General features: G+C 43.2%; 2 protein-coding genes across 3 annotated transcripts in view; both read right to left on the bottom strand.

Annotated features, from left to right (window-relative positions):
* Nucleotides 1–7,654, bottom strand: part of pik3c2b (phosphatidylinositol-4-phosphate 3-kinase, catalytic subunit type 2 beta) — a 31,784-nt gene extending 24,130 nt beyond the window's left edge. For both annotated transcript variants that reach the window (XM_059329134.1, XM_059329135.1), the window contains exons 1-14: nt 7,410–7,654; nt 4,966–5,831; nt 4,745–4,845; nt 4,448–4,608; nt 4,106–4,226; nt 3,289–3,400; nt 3,099–3,178; nt 2,907–2,970; nt 2,326–2,472; nt 2,198–2,231; nt 1,454–1,649; nt 1,242–1,364; nt 522–686; nt 35–149 (exon numbers count right to left, since the gene is read on the bottom strand). In XM_059329134.1, coding sequence (XP_059185117.1) covers nt 35–149; nt 522–686; nt 1,242–1,364; nt 1,454–1,649; nt 2,198–2,231; nt 2,326–2,472; nt 2,907–2,970; nt 3,099–3,178; nt 3,289–3,400; nt 4,106–4,226; nt 4,448–4,608; nt 4,745–4,845; nt 4,966–5,784 — 2,238 coding nt within the window. In that variant the 5' untranslated portion in view covers nt 5,785–5,831; nt 7,410–7,654. The remainder of the gene's footprint in view (nt 1–34; nt 150–521; nt 687–1,241; nt 1,365–1,453; nt 1,650–2,197; nt 2,232–2,325; nt 2,473–2,906; nt 2,971–3,098; nt 3,179–3,288; nt 3,401–4,105; nt 4,227–4,447; nt 4,609–4,744; nt 4,846–4,965; nt 5,832–7,409) is intronic.
* Nucleotides 7,655–8,945: 1,291 nt separating this feature from the next.
* LOC131969125 (protein FAM107B-like) lies at nt 8,946–15,469 on the bottom strand. Its single transcript, XM_059330284.1, has 4 exons — nt 15,300–15,469; nt 11,651–11,846; nt 9,826–9,985; nt 8,946–9,518 (listed from the first exon to the last, which is right to left on the bottom strand). The coding sequence occupies exons 1-4, from the start codon at nt 15,349–15,351 to the stop codon at nt 9,402–9,404; spliced, it is 525 nt and encodes a 174-aa protein (XP_059186267.1). The 5' UTR covers nt 15,352–15,469; the 3' UTR covers nt 8,946–9,401.
* Nucleotides 15,470–15,804: the final 335 nt, after the last annotated feature.

The following is a 15,804-nucleotide window of genomic DNA, read 5'->3' as shown; positions in this document are numbered from 1 at the left end:
GATCTGGATCTGGACCTGTGCGGTCCTGTCTCACCTGCAGGATCACGCTATCCGGCTGGCTGAAGTTTGGCGAGCTGGTCCGGGCGTTACCTGTCCTCCCCGGAGCCGAAGGCCACAGACCCAGTAACTTCCTGCCACAGGTCAGCACGCTGCGTGCAGACAGACAGGTCAGACAGGTCAGACAGGTGAGACTGACAGGCGGGAATAACAAGTGAGACAGGTGAGACTAACAGATGAGACAGGTGAGAAAGGCGAGACTAACAGGTGAGATAGGCGAGACTAACAGGTGAGACAGGCGAGACTAACAGGTGAGACCCACAGATGACACAGGTGAGACAGATGAGACCCACAGGTGAGACCCACAGGTGAGACAGGTGTGTGACCTGCTGTGTCGGCAGTGACCCTCAGCTGTTTCTAAACTAAATATTTAGTGAAACAACAAAGTGTTAAGTGTAAATAAAAGAAGAGTGAGAGTCAGGTGTGTGCTCTGTAAACAGCTGTAAACAGCTGTAAACACTCACTGTCTGAAGTTGAAGAGCGGCATGGTGACCCAACCGAGCGCCTCGATGCGCCGCTGCTTTCCCTTCTCCTCAGCTCCTCCGGGGGGCGGCAGAGAGCTCGCATACAGGGTCACCGTCAGCTGGGACTCCCTGGGCAGCTGGTTCACCTGCACCGGGAAACACACCCTGCAGGGAAACAGCACAGGGGTGACAGGTGAGGACGGGCAAGGACAGGTGAGAGGACAGGGGAGGACGGGTGAGGACAAGTGAGAGGACAGGGGAGGACAGGTGAGAGGAGAGGAGAGGACAGGTGAGGGCAGGTGAGAGGAGAGAAGAGGACAGGTGAGGACAGGTGAGAGGAGAGAAGAGGACATATGAGGACAGAAGAGGACAGGTGAGGACAGTTGGGACATGTGAGGACAGAAGAGGACAGGTGAGGACAGGTGAGGATAGAAGAGGACAGGTGAGGACAGGTGAGAGGAGAGAAAAGAACACGTGAGGACAGTTGGGACAGGTGAGGACAGGAGAGGACAGTTGGAACAGGTGAGGACAGAAGAGGACAGGTGAGGACAGGTGAGGACAGAAGAGGACAGGTGAGGACAGGTGAGAGGAGAGAAAAGAACACGTGAGGACAGTTGGGACAGGTGAGGACAGGAGAGGACAGTTGGGACAGGTGAGGACAGAAGAGGACAGGTGAGGATAGAAGAGAGGACAGGTGAAGAAAGATGAGGACAGGTGTACCTCTGGTCCCAGACCACCAGGTGGAACAGGTATTTGCTGACAGACTGCTTGCTGGTGTGCTGTGGCGCGCAGAGCTCCGCCCCTCCGTGAGTCAGTGAGCAGGACAAGAAGAACCCCTCGTAACTGACACAGACAGGACATGACATTATGCTGATGTCAAAGACGCCTGTGGTCTCAGGTGTGTGTGTGTGTGTGTGTGTGGGGAGGGTTACCTGGCCGCCCAGGTGATGGGGATGCGGTGGGCGGCATGCACGTTGAAGGACAGCACGGTGGTGACGAGGCCCGCCTCCTGCAGCGGTGCCATGCAGTCGCGGCTCGGCGCCGTCGGGTGGAAGTTAGCGTTAAAAGTACTGCAGTACAGCTCCACCAGGTCCAAGATCGCCGCCGTCAACTTCTCCACCACTTTCTCTGTGAGACGAGTAAAAATACTGAGATACTGGAGTAGAGCTACTGAAATACTGGAGTAAACTTACTGAGATACTGGAGTAAACTTACTGAAATACTGGAGTAAAGTTACTAAGATACTGGAGTAAAGTTAGTGAAATACTAGAGTAAAGTTACTGAGATACTGGAGTAAAGTTAGTGAAATACTGGAGTAAAGTTACTGAGATACTGGAGTAAAGTTAGTGAAACACTGGAGTAAAGTTACTGAGATACTGGAGTAAAGTTACTGAGATACTGGAGTAAAGTTAGTGAAATACTGGAGTAAAGTTACTGAGATACTGGAGTAAAGTTAGTGAAATACTGGAGTAAAGTTACTGAGATACTGGAGTAAAGTTACTGAAATACTGGAGTAGTTTCTGAGATACTGGAGTAAAGTTACTGAAATACTGGAGTAAAGTTACTGAGCTACTACAGAAAACTAGTATTCCTTTATTTATTGTTATTATAATTACTGACATTAATATTGTTATGATCATCATTATTGTGTTGTTGTTTTTTTTGTTTGTTCTTACCTCTGTTCTCTCTGACAGCCAGCACTGAAGCATCCTGAGGACAGAGAGGACGACACGTCAACAACTGGAAAGAAGCTGTCTGTCCGTCTGTCTGTCTGTATGTCTGTCTGTCTGTCTGTCTGTCTTACCTTCAGGACTTTGGGTTGCAGACGACAGGGGCATGCTGGGAGCTGGCTGAGGGCGGCGGTGACATCAGGTGTCTCCACGGCAGCTAACGAGCTGCAGAGCGCCTTCACTGATTGGACGAGACGCTCGACATGCAGCGACAGCTCCACCTGCAAAGAGACAGACAGGCAAGCAGACAGACAGACAGACAGACAGACAGGATCGTTTGTGTCTGCAGACTGAACGTGGGTGTCTCTTGTTGTTAATGTTTGTGTCTTGTTGTTGATGTTTGTGTGTTGATGTTTGTGTTTGTGTCTTGTTGTTGATGTTTGTGTCTTTCTGTTGATGTTTGTGTCCTGTTGTTGATGTTTGTGTCTTGTTGTTGATGTTTGTGTCTTGTTGTTGATGTTTGTGTCTTTTTGTATTTTGTTTATGTATTGTTGTTGATGTTTGTGTCTTTTTGTTGATGTTTGTGTCTTGTTGTTGATGTTTGTGATTGTGTCTTGTTGTTGATGTGTGTGTCTTTTTGTTGATGTTTGTGTCTTTTTAAAAAATGTTTGAGTTTGTGTCTTGTTGTTGATGTTTGTGTCTTGTTGTTGTTTACCTCTGACAGCAGGAAGGACTCTGCTTCGTTATGAAACGTGTCGAGCAGCAGAGTCAGAGCCTCTCTGACACAGACACACACAGAGAGGTCATCACAAACTAGAATTATAATGTATTATTAATAATAATAATAATAATAATAATAATGATATAATTAAATAATTATAATAAGAGCTGAGGCCCCGGCCCTGACCTGGTGACGGTCTGTTTGATTGGACGCTCCTGCAGCAGGATGCTGTGGTTCATGGTGGACGGAGTCTCATCGTCTTCTTTCTGTTGGAGAAAAACACAAATAATCAATAAACAGGATCTATAGATGATCAGAGTCTGTGTGTGTGTGTGTGTGTGTGTGTGTGTGTGTGTGTGTGTGTGTGTGTGTGTACCGTGCGTCTCAGCTCCGTGTTGATGTTTGATCTCTTGGTCAGAAACAGTCTGACGTCCCAGTCAAACTTCAGACACTGTTGGACAAACTCCAGACCAGCCAGAGTCTGAGAGCTGACAGACAGACAGGCAGAGAGACAGACAGGTCAGAAAGACAGACAGACAGAGAGACAGACAGGTCAGACAGACAGACAGAGAGGCATGTCAGAGACAGACAGGCAGAGAGAAAGACAGACAGACAAACAGATTCTGTCTCTGTGTTAAAGCTTCACTCTGTACAAACATGAATAAACTACAGCTGTTCATAAATTAACATCAGAAAAGACAGCTGCAGTGTGTGAGAGTATATACATAATATATATATAATATAATATATAATTATATTTTATATTTTAAAACATTTAAAATGATCAGACTTTTTTACTTTCATCCTTCCTGTGAACAGACACGAGGGAGGGAAGTTTTTTAAAGAGTGAAACTGAGAAACTGGGACCTGCAGCAGCTGCAGCTCCAGATAAGGAGATATATGTGTGTGTGTGTGTGTGTGTGTGTGTGTGTGTGTGTGTGTACAGAGGACTGCAGAGACACAGTAAAACAGACAACATTATTAATAATAATAATAATAATAATGATAATACATTATATAATAATAATAATAATAATAATAACGGTAGTGGTTCTTACTTGTTGAGGTATATAATATATAATATAATAATAATAATCTTACTTGTTGAGGTATATAATATATAATAATAATAATAATAATAATAATAATAATAATAATAATAAGAATAATAATAATAATAATAATAATCTTACTTGTTGAGGTACTCGTCATGTCCACAGACCTTCAGCAGGAACTCGTCCACGTCCAGGTGATCCAGATCATCCTGAGCGTAGCACAGAGTCTGGTAGATCAGCAGGTCCACCGTGGACGAGCCTCCAGGGACAGAGACACAGAGGGACAGACAGAGAGACAGACACAGAGACAGAGGGACAGACAGAGGGACGGACAGAGACACAGAGGGAAAGACAGAGGGACAGACCAACAGAGAGTTTGTTAATTGTCTGTTTTGTGAATGGAGTCTTGTTCAGCATCAAACTGATTAGTGTGTTGACTTTTATTTTGAAGTGCTGGTCCCAGGTGACTTCCTGTCTCACCATCGCAGGTGAAGGTGAGCGGCTCTCTGAAGTGTTCGCTGACGACCGTCACCTTCACGCTGACACCCAGAGCCTGATGCAGCTCCTCCATGCCCACTGCCAGAGACCACACGAAGCCCCCGTTAGACCGCCGCTCGCTGTGAGGGTACGCCGACCGCAGCCTGGACACAGAGAACACAGTACAATCAGTACACAGAGTACACAGTACTATCAGTACACAGACTACACACAGTAAACAGAATACACACAGTATTGTAGTAGTATTGTAGTATAAAGTAGTAGTAGGTCAGTACTCACAGGTCCAGCATGTGGCAGAAGGCGGCCACCTCCTCGTCTCTCTCCTCTGACACCTGGAACAGTTCGTACCCAAAACCGTTCATCCTGGAGCCCAGAGACACCTGTCAATCACACAGACCACCAATCAGAGGAGAGCTCATTCGGGCAGAAATGACATCACCATGATAGAACATGACATCACCATGACATCATCTCATTATACATCAGTGACCGGGTCTCACCGGGTCTGCAGAGACCCGCCGCTGGTTCTTGTTGGTCTTGGGGGCGGGGACGTAGGTCCTGGGTGGGACCTGAGGGGGGAGGGTCTTGCTCCGAGCCACAGGCTTCCCTGAATGGTCCCCGTTGGCGCGGCGGCCTCGCGGCGCCTGGCGGCTCCCGTTGAGGCGGGACAGCGAGTTGTTGATGCTGTCATAGTTCAGGTCTGAGGTCAGCTTGGGCGGGTCCACGTCCGGCGTGAACAGGTTCACGTCGCGCAGCGCCGGTGGCCCTCGGGGGGGCAGGAAGGGGTTCTCCGACCCCGGCGGGGGGATTGGGTTCCTCGGGGGGACGGCCGGGGGGACGTCGTCCGCAAGAAACGGGAAGCCTTTGGAGGGAAACCCCGACCCAGGTCCTACTGAGTCCCCGAGGCTGGACCCAGGGCTGTCCCGGGACTTGCCGACCTCAGGACCGTCCAGGATGTACAGGGACTCTGTGACTCCCTGAGGGGGGGGCGCCCGAGCTGGGGGTGGTGGAGCGGACCGGGACCCCCCGGGCTGGTTAAGGGATGGGTCGGACCCTGAGAGGCCCCTCAGCAGGCCTCCTCCTGGGGGGGCAGGGCGGGGCCGCTCCGTGGGGGGGTTGGGGGTCTTTGAGCGGGTCTGGCTGGGAGCTCTGGAGCCGGGCTGGGGTCCCGGCTCCGTCTTGTCCTGTTTGAGCCGGGACAGGGCGTCGTACTCCATCTGCAGGGCCTCGGCCAGGACCAGCTCCTTCTGACTGAGACCCAAAGACTCCAGGACCCCCCAGCCCGCCTCGCCGCCCTCCTTCTGGGTCTGAGCCGACATGATGCTGCTACAAGGACCAGAGAGGACACATGGAGCTGCTGGGACAGCTGGGGACACAGAGGACAGAGACAAGTTATTTGACAGTGAATTACAGGTCCAGTATATTATATTTATGATATAATCTTTCAGCTGTGTTCTCTGGTTCTTTATTTTCTTGCTCAGCTCACCCTGTCTGTCTCTTCTGTCCACTGACTGCTTCACATGTAAAAACACTCAGGAAGTGACATCACGTAAACTTGTTTCCAGATTTAAAACTAACAACTGAAGGTCAGCGTCCTCTGACAGGACGAACCTGCAGCCCCTGCTGAGGGAGGAAGGAAACCCACACAATGAGCAGGAAGGAAAGCAGCTGGTAGGCCCAAAGCACACATTATTATTATCATAATATGTTAATATGATATAATATAATATCCCATTATTGTCACATAATAATATAATATATAATAATATCATATCACATTATCATAATCATATAATACAATATAATAGTATATAATAAATAACTACTGAATAATATTAGCTAATAATAATAACTCATGAAAAGACAATTATTGATTGACATCAGATCATCGTTCTGTTTTTACTGTTTCACGCTGTTCTGCTTGTTATTATTATTAATAGTATTATTGTTATTGTTATTATCATTATTATTATTATTACTATTAATAATGTTATTGTTAAAAAAATATACAAAATTATACAAAATTATACAAATTTTGTTTGTCATGATCAGAACTGATGATGGTTAAAATATTAACTCTGTGAAAGTTTTAAAATAACATTAATAATTCATTTTAAAGGCACCCAGAAACTTTTCTACAGTTAAACACCTGCCACCACCAGACTCCAGCCAGAAACTTTAGCGTCAGTCAGCTGCCGAAACCGCCTGGAGACAAACATCAACATTAACTATCAACCTGAAGCTCGTCTCTGGTCCTGGTCCTGGTCCTGTCCCTGTTCCTGTCTCTGGTCATGGTTCTGTCTCGAGTCCAGTCTCTAGTCCTGTCTCTGGTCCTGTTTCTGGTCCTGTCTCTAGTCTAGTCTCTGGTCCTGTCTCTAGTCCAGTCTCTGGTCCTGTCTCTAGTCTTGTCTCTGGTCCTGTCTCTGGTCATGGTTCTGTCTCGAGTCCAGTCTCTAGTCCCGTCTCTGGTCCTGTTTCTGGTCCTGTCTCTAGTCTAGTCTCTGGTCCTGTCTCTAGTCTTGTCTCTGGTCCTGTCTCTGGTCCTGGTCCTGTCTCTGGTCCTGTCTCTGGTCCTGTCCCTGGTCCTGGTCCGGTCTCTGGTCCTGTCGGGGTTTTTCCACCGAAGGCGGTGTCGAGCAGTCCAGATAACTTCTCAAAGATTTATAAAATATGTTCCAATAATCTGTATTTATCCGGATTATGTCTCCGCCGAATTCACCTGTAGACCGGATCGATTAGAGAGAACCCCTCATTCATGTTGGAACGGGTCCCAGAAGTCCTCAGAGACCGGGACTGTTTGGACCGGGACTTGTCTAAATGGAGTTTGGTTTGACCTTCCGTCCACTGAACGGCACGCAGCCCAACAGCCGAGAAATGCGTCAGACCGGTACAGAACCACTCAGAGCGGCTACCGGGACCCACCGGGACCAGGTGACAGACCTACCTGCGAGTCGGGTCCGGGTCCGGTCACCGGCAGCGGGCGGCGGCGGTTGCCATTTTAAAGCGGTTTACTTTTCTGCCAGAAATCACATAGATCCGCCTCCGGGGTCGGTTCTTCGGTTCTTCGGGTCAGATTACCAGAGTCCAGCCGTCGGTTCCGTCGGTGCTGCTCCCGCTCAGTCGGTTCACCGAGGCCGGTCCCGCTGTGTCAGCCTCCGGTAAACAATGCGCCGCTGTACGAGGCTCCGGATCCTCCGCCCGGTGACTGCCGAGTCGAGCCGAATCTAGCCGAGTCCATCCGAGTCCGCTCGGCTGCTGTTCGGCCGCGTCAAGCTTCCGGTAACACGCCGCGCTTCCGGTTAGATTTCAAAACAAAAAAACGGAAATAAACAAAACAAAATAATAATAATAAAATTTTAAAAAAAGATAATAATAATAATAATAATTATATATATATATATATATATATATATATATATATATATATATATATATATATACACACACACATATATATATATATATATATATATATATATATATGGTCCTATGGACCAATATATATGGTCCTGTCACTGGTCCTGGTCCTGCATTTAGCCGGATTCTGTCTGAGCCAAACTCACCTGTAGACCGGATCAATTCAACAAAGAGTCCCTCAGACAGCAGGACAGGCAGGTAGAGCTGAGTGTCATCTCAGGAGAAGCCACGTGAGCGGATAATCTGACCCAGGGAGTTGGTGTAGATAGATAACAGCAGGGGCTCCAGCACTTATTGATTTATTTATTGATGTGCTATTGCCTTATTTATTTATTTTCATGCCAATATTAATATAATATTAACAAAATCTTTGTTGTTGTGTTGTTGTGGATGTGTTTTTGTTGTGTTGTTATTATTGTTGTGTAGTTATTGTTGTGTTGTTGTTGTTGTAGTTGTTGTTGTTCTGTTGTGGGTAATCGTGTTGTTGTTATTGTGGTAGTTGTTGTGTTTTTGTTGTTGTTGTGTTGTTACTGTTGTAGTTGTGTTGCTGTTGTTGTTGTTGTTGTTGTTGTTGTTGTTATTTATGTATTTTTAGGTAATTTTGATTTAAATGGCGTTTCATAATTTCTGATCATTAAAATTATTTTTGCACTTTTGTGAAAATTATTTATTCTGATTTTTACACAAAACAAGAAAAAAAAAGAATCAGAGTCAGAATGTGAATATAAAAACAATGAGCGTTTTATATCTGAATCTTTTTCATCTGCTGATAATAAAAACAGAAAGTTCTGTTTATCAGATAATAATGTTATTAAATACATAATTAATCTTCATTGTAGAATTATAGAGAAGTCATAACAATAACAAATGTTCCTGAATCGATGAATTATTAAAAAGAATCTCAGCTAATTATTTATTCTGTATCCATAATTTAAATTATTATTAAACAGGTATTTCTCATCATCCCTGAGAAATTTTAATAACTAAAGAAATGGAACCATAGAACAAAGTATTATTTCTTTTCTTTTATGAAAATAAAGCACTTCCATATTTCATCATCAGAAACTCTTCAGTGTTTTTAATTTAAAAAAAAAAAAACAATCTCAGAATTTTAAATTGAAACTACTAATTTTAGCTTTATAATTCCTATAATTTAACATTAAAACTGAAAAACTTGAAAACAAACTTCTTGAAAACAAGGAAAAAATTCTAACCTCGTAAATATTAATTTATTGTAAATATAACTTCTATATTTCCTAATTAAATAACAAAACATTTCTGTATTTTCATACATAAACAGGAGATTAAAAAAGCCTCAAACATCTGTAAAAGTTTTCACAGTTAAACATGATTAATATTTTCATCGTTACGACAAAATCCAAAAAGAAACAAATCTCATAAATCTGAGTGAAAAATCATCCATAGTTTTAAGATTTCTTCTAGTAATTATAACAAAGTCCTCAGAGTGTCCTCAGAGTGTCCTGTAAACATGTGGACAGTCTCCATCCTGTGTATGTCTCTACACCTCCTTCTCGTCTTTCTCCTGAAACGACGTCCGTCTCAGATTTTCTTTCACTTTGACGAACTCTGGAGCTTTCAGCTCATCGTCCCGCTGCTTCTGCTGCTGTCTGTCCAACTGCAGAGACACGAGACACAGAGAGACATAGAGACACATGAGACACACGGAGACAGAGACACAGAGACCCAGAGACACGAGACACAGACATGAGACACAGAGACACAAGAAACATGAGAGACAAAGACACATGGAAACAAGAGAGAGACGAGAGACAGACACTCAGGAGGACACGGAGACACAACATGTGTTGTTGTTGTTGTTGTTGTTGTTGTTGTGTTTTTGTTGTTGTTATCGTGTCGTTGTTGTTGTTGTTGTTTGTCATGTTGTTGTTGTTGTTGTTGTTGTTGTTGTTGTTGTTGTTTACCTCATCCAGCTTCCTGTGTCTCTTCATTAGTTCTTCTTCTAGTGGAGTTATTTTGCGTCGAGCTTCTTCTTCTTGTTTCTTCTGTTTCATCAGCTGATCTCGTTTCCTCGACTCCAAAACTCTCTGCAGCTCCGGCTTCACCTCCACACCACCGTCCCCACTACACAACAACAACAACAACAACAACAACAACACAGTTATAATAACGGCTCTGTCAACGCATGATTTATTGTCTGAACTCACTTTGTTTATGAGTAAAGGTCAGTTATTTTATTCCATGATAATTCAAATGTTTGTAAATATATAAATACATTTTATTTCCTAAACACATTGTAAATAAATTAACTTTAAACTTCAGAGTTTCTGTTTGTCACAAAATATCCTACATTGTATTTATAATTATATTATTATTATTATTATTTAGTTTATATTATTATTTATATTTATAATTATATTTATAATAATATTCATAATGTCAGATGACAACAAAGATAAAAGTATAGATGACGTCAGCAGGGGGAAGCAGAGCAACAAACATTCTGACTTTATTTAAATATAAAGATAAGAGTTTGTGTAAAATACTGTTTTCACTGCAACATAATATATATATATATATATATATATATATATATATATATATATATATATATATATAATTTATAAATAAATCTATATTAGGAGAATATTTATATAATATAAGTATAATCTAGAAGTCTTGCAGCTCAATCAGAACAACTCAAACAGAATAACACAGTTAGAATGACAAAGTGAAAAAAGTTGAATTTCTCTGATAAATTACATTCTAAAAATTGTAATAAAACAGAATTTATATACAGACACTTTTCAAAGTTCCCACAACTGACCTGAATGTTGTAAAAAAACAGTTTTCTCTACATAATGTCCATATTGAAGTACTGTCATGCCTCTCCTGTCCTGTCCTCTCCTCTCTGCTCTGTGTAAACAGCCTCTCCTGTCCTCTCCTCTCTGCTCTGTGTTAACAGATTTTCAGTGAATATTTGTCACGTGACCGTTGGTCTCTGCAGAATCAATCATGTCTTCACAGAATGGAGCAGAATTTAATGTTTTTAACAGGATGTGGTTAGTGCAAACACTTTATTTTAAATGACACGTGTAGAATAGAGAGATTCAGGTCACAAATATCATCATTTAACATAAGTTTTGGTCACTTTTTATAACTGACGATGCGTTCAGGGACCATCGGAAAGTTAAAACTCTGATGATAGTGTCTGTTTTTACAGTTTCTATTGAGACAAATGTTTTAAAGAAAACAAACTTCTGTGTGTGTGTGTGTGTGTGTGTGTGTGTGGCTGCCTGTGAGGTCGGAGGCTGTTGCTTAGAAACGGTGAGAAGAAGTCTGAATAAAGAGAATGCTGCTCTCTGATTGGTTGGCACGAGACAGTCAGCTTATGGTTAACCCTCGATGATCTGATTCAGAGTGTCCCTCTGTCCCTCTGTCTGTCCCCGCGGTGTCTCACCGTCTACAGCTAAGCAGCTCTCTCTGTCCTCTGTCCTCCTGTCCTCTGTCCCCTGTCCTCTGAGTGTCTCACTGTCTGCAGATCAGCACCTCTCTCTGTCCTCTGTCCTCCTGTCTGTACCTCTGTCCTCCTGTCTGTCTCTCTCTCTCTCCCCCTGTCCCTCTGTCCTCCTGTCCCTCTGTCACCCTGTCTGTCCCCTGTCCTCCGAGTGTCTCACTGTCAGCAGATCAGCACCATTCTCTGTCCTCTGTCCTCCTGTCTGTCCCTCTGTCCTCCTGTCTGTCCTCCTGTCTGTCCCCTGTCTGTACCCTGTCCTCTGAGTGTCTCACCGTCTGCAGCTCAGCAGCTCTCTCTGCAGCTCCTGGTGGCTCTTTGAAGCTTTAACTGGATTCTGCAGCTTCTTGGGTTTGATCAGGTCCTCGTCCTCGTCCCCCTGCAGGTAGTCCGGCTGGGGGACGAACACTGGGGACGCCTTCCTGTGGACACCCTCAGGCCGGTGCTGCTGCAGGTCTGCATACGCTGAGGCTGAGGACAGAGGACAGGAGGATAGAGGACAGGAGGACAGAGGGAGAGAGGACAGAGGGACACGAGGACAGATGGACAGGGGACAGGAGGACAGAGGGACAGGACAGAGAGACAGGAGGACAGAGGACAGGAGGACATAGTCATGAGGAAGCTCAGATAAAATGAAAGACACTGTCATGAGGACGTAGCAGGATGTCTCCGTGGAGCCCCCCTCAGGACAGACGCTGTCAGAGAGTCTGTCCATTGTCCCTATGTGTCTGTCAGCAGAGGACAGATTTACATGTCAGAGGTCAGCAGGTCAATGAGCCCAAACGCTGCTGTGAAGAAAAGAGGACAGACACAAGAGGACAGACACATGAGGACAGACACCTGAGGACAGACTTCGTCCAGATAATGAAGCTGCTGCAGAAATTCAGACACAAAGACTCTGAAAGACTCGTGAAGACCTTGAAGACAGAAAAGTTCTTCTGATCGCAGCGAGATGTGATGAAGTGGACAGAGAAAGAGAGAGGACAGGGGCAGAGAGGATAGGGGCAGGCTTTGGTAGCCAAGCAACCAGGGCCAGGTGGCGTCCACCAATCAGAGCAGAGCAATCAATCACAGCTCCTTTCTGTGACATTTGACGCCACTGAGAGAGAGAGAAAAACAGCTGAAAGTTCCCCTCGAACAGAAAGCATTTTTGTCCAAACTATAGCCCCTATCATTGATCTGACTTCACTTTGAGCATCATGAGTTCTTCCTGAATGTCTACATATGTGTTTTGTGAAGAAAAATGAAGAATGTTTTTAGAGCAATCAGAAGAAACTGGTACCTCTGCTTTCCTCCAGAAATGTTCCCTCCTTTTTACCATGGCGGTCTATGAGGCTGTGGGTGCATGTTGGTGGATCATCTGTGTGTTCTACACCCAAACTATAACTCTGACAGCATTAGCAGACCAATGTGAGTGAGAAGACCAATTTTCCTATGTTTCTTTGTATAAATTATTTCTGTAGAGTGGTATCTGCAGCCTTGAGCATAGTTTCCAAACTTATTTTTGACAAATTTTTCTCTCCCTCTGCACTAGCACACTTGTCATGGCCGAGCCGGTCAATTTGATGTGTTTTTAGTGTGTGTGCAACCAAAACTCTGGGAGGAGTAGTCGACCGAAAAAACCCCGAAAGAAACGGAAGAATAAAATCTAGGACTAAACCTGGTGAATAGTATATAGTGGCCTATAAGTAGGGCTGGGTGATATATCAATATAAAAAATATATCGATATATTTTTAAATGTGATATGGAATAAGACTATATTGCATATATTGATAAAGTTCAATTTTTTTACTTTCTTTATAAATGCTGCCCTTACTAGGGTTTGTCATATAGTTCTTTTGTAATGTTCCTTATTCTTTTCTAATATAAATATATTTATTTTTGGAAAGAGATTGGCTATTTTATTTCATAGGCTATTTTTATTTATTATTATTATTATTATTATTATTATTATTATTATTATTATTATTATTTTCTAATCTAAATGTGCATTTTATGGAGCTTTGATTTTTAAAAAAGGTACTCCTGTTGTTATACAGTATTTATGTTCACTTAAATAAATGGTTTCAATAAAACTACTTGTAACATGTCATATTTGGCTTTGAATGAACATTTGCTCTCACTTTGTGATAAAAATGCTCACTCGACTGCACACCAAATCTACCTCTTGGTATAAATAAAGTATCAAATCAAATCAAATCAAAATATCGATATTCAGCCTAAATATATCGGAATCCATATCGCCCAGGCCTACCTACAAAAATACACACTCAAGAACAATAATAATTAAAGCTTCAGGCAGCGGTGAACAGGCCCGAGCAGAGTGGAGCCGTCAGGGGAGCCGGCCATGCCTTGTCCACCGATGGTTGAAGAGGCGAGGTAATCAAGGACTCTCTGCTGAGTACACTGACACCTCATGCAAGTCTCTACGACAAATGGTTTATAAGTAAGTAAACGGGCATGGCTAATCACAAAGGGCGGGACTTTATGAAATATTGTTATGTAGAGCTGTTCAGTGATGGACCATAATCATCCATGACAAGTTTGAAGCAGATTGGACAATGTATGGTGAAGTTATAAAGTCTCATGTTTTATGCTAAAACGCCATATTTTGCCACCATGCCACGCCCACATAGTGTGATGGTCTACAATGCTTTAATAACGTTTGATGTCAAAGGCCTTTTGATGGTACTGAACAAGTCTGAAGTCGATCGAATTAAATCTGTAGGAGGAGTTTGTTAAAGTATGCGGCGTGGAAATGGCGTAAAACATCTAAAACGCCATTTTACGTCAACTTCCTGTTTGTTTTTGGGTATGGCTTCTTGAGATTTTTTGGTGCGTGTTCCCATCATACATGTATGTACCAAATTTCGTGTCTCTACGACAAACTTGTTTTAGGGGCTCAATTCAAGGGAGCGCTAGTAGGTCATTTTGCCACAAACATTTCTGAAACCAATGAAATACGTACATTTTTGGCGGGATTGAATTTTGTCCCAAATTTCGTGAGTTTTGGAATATGATACAGCCCTCAAAAACGCGATTCATTTGCTGTTATAATATTAAACGGACCAATTCCAATCGGGTCATCCCACTAGGAGTTAGTGCTTAGGCCATAATAACAGTCTGTGACAGACTTGTGTTAACGTGTCATTGATCAGTAAACAAACAGCAGCTGAACTCTGAACTCAAACACAGAGACTCACAGACAGACGACATCATCATACAGAAACTATAACTCGTCTGATTCAGAAACAGCTGGAAGATCAAATGTTTGAATGTTATTATGTTTGAATGTTTTTATGATTATGTAAGGGTGATGTCGCCCACTCAGCAGCTCGCCTCGTTCACACCGGTAGCACATGACTCACATTCACATCAGAGCTGCTCCTCATACTACACAACATTTATCTGATAAATATGAGGATTAAACATCCAAACTGTTATAGTATTTACAGTTAATCAAATATTAATATTCAGCACTCTCATTTCAAAGTCACAATATAAGAAATCTTTAGTTATGATATCTTAAAACTGCAGATAATCTCCATCATGAGTCATTTATTCCTAAATATGTTAATAAATTATTCAAATATTTATTACACAGTTATAAAATTACATATAATAACACGTTTTCTTCTGTTTTAATTGAAGAATTATTGCTGGATAAATGTTGATGATTAATATATTTGACTTTAATACCTACAGCGGATTGTTATAAAGATATATAGTTATTAATGATAAGCACATTTTTAACAACAAACAAAAACAAAAAAAAGTAAAATAATAAAAAGTGAAAAATTTAAAAAAAATTCTGAAAATGTTTGTACAGAAAAGAATAAAGAACAAAACAAACATGAAGGAACAGAAGCAGGTGTCAGTCAGATCCAGGATCAGATCCAGGATCAGAGTCCTTTGGGTCTTACCCGACTTCACCAGCCCCTCCTGGGCAAAGCCGGACCGGTCCCCCTGATCCATCTGGTCCCTGTAGTTCCTCTGGTCCCTGTCTTCTGTAGTCCCTGGTCTTTGAGATCCAGATCCTGATCCTCATGAGTCTCAGTATGTGTGAAGCTTCATTCTCTCAGCAGCTCAGCAGCTCCTCCTCCTGCTCCTCCTCCTCGTTCTGCTCTTCCTCCTCCTTCGAGTCACAGCGAGGGTAAAACAACGTCACATGATCCTCACAGTGGATCCTCCTCCTGCTGCTCCTGCTCTTCTCCTCCTCCTCCTCCTCCTCCTCTCCTCCTGCCCCTTCTCCTCCTCCCCCTCCTGCTCCTCCTCCTCATCCCACAGAGTCAAAGCTCAAACGGTGAAAAAAGGATGTAAAAAAACTCCAGCTGTGATGTCATCCACTATAGCTGTGATGTCATCCTCTCCAGCTGTGATGTCATCCACTCCAGCTGTGATGTCATCCACTCTACACCCATTATAAAC

This window comes from Centropristis striata, chromosome 3, assembly GCF_030273125.1.
Source record: "Centropristis striata isolate RG_2023a ecotype Rhode Island chromosome 3, C.striata_1.0, whole genome shotgun sequence".
NCBI lineage: Eukaryota > Metazoa > Chordata > Actinopteri > Perciformes > Serranidae > Centropristis > Centropristis striata.
Note: the sequence above shows the minus strand (reverse complement) of the source record. Positions and strands in the feature narration are given on the sequence as shown.

Excerpts from the sequence above, each read along its gene's own strand:
- LOC131969125 (XM_059330284.1), bottom strand. The coding sequence starts at position 15,351 with ATGGATCAGGGGGACCGGTCCGGCTTTGCCCAGGAGGGGCTGGTGAAG. Across the intron at positions 11,847-15,299 it reads GGAGGGGCTGGTGAAGTCGG|CCTCAGCGTATGCAGACCTG; the intron begins GTAAGACCCAAA and ends CTCTGTCCTCAG. Across the intron at positions 9,986-11,650 it reads GAGCTGCTGAGCTGCAGACG|TGGGGACGGTGGTGTGGAGG; the intron begins GTGAGACACTCA and ends GTTGTTGTGTAG.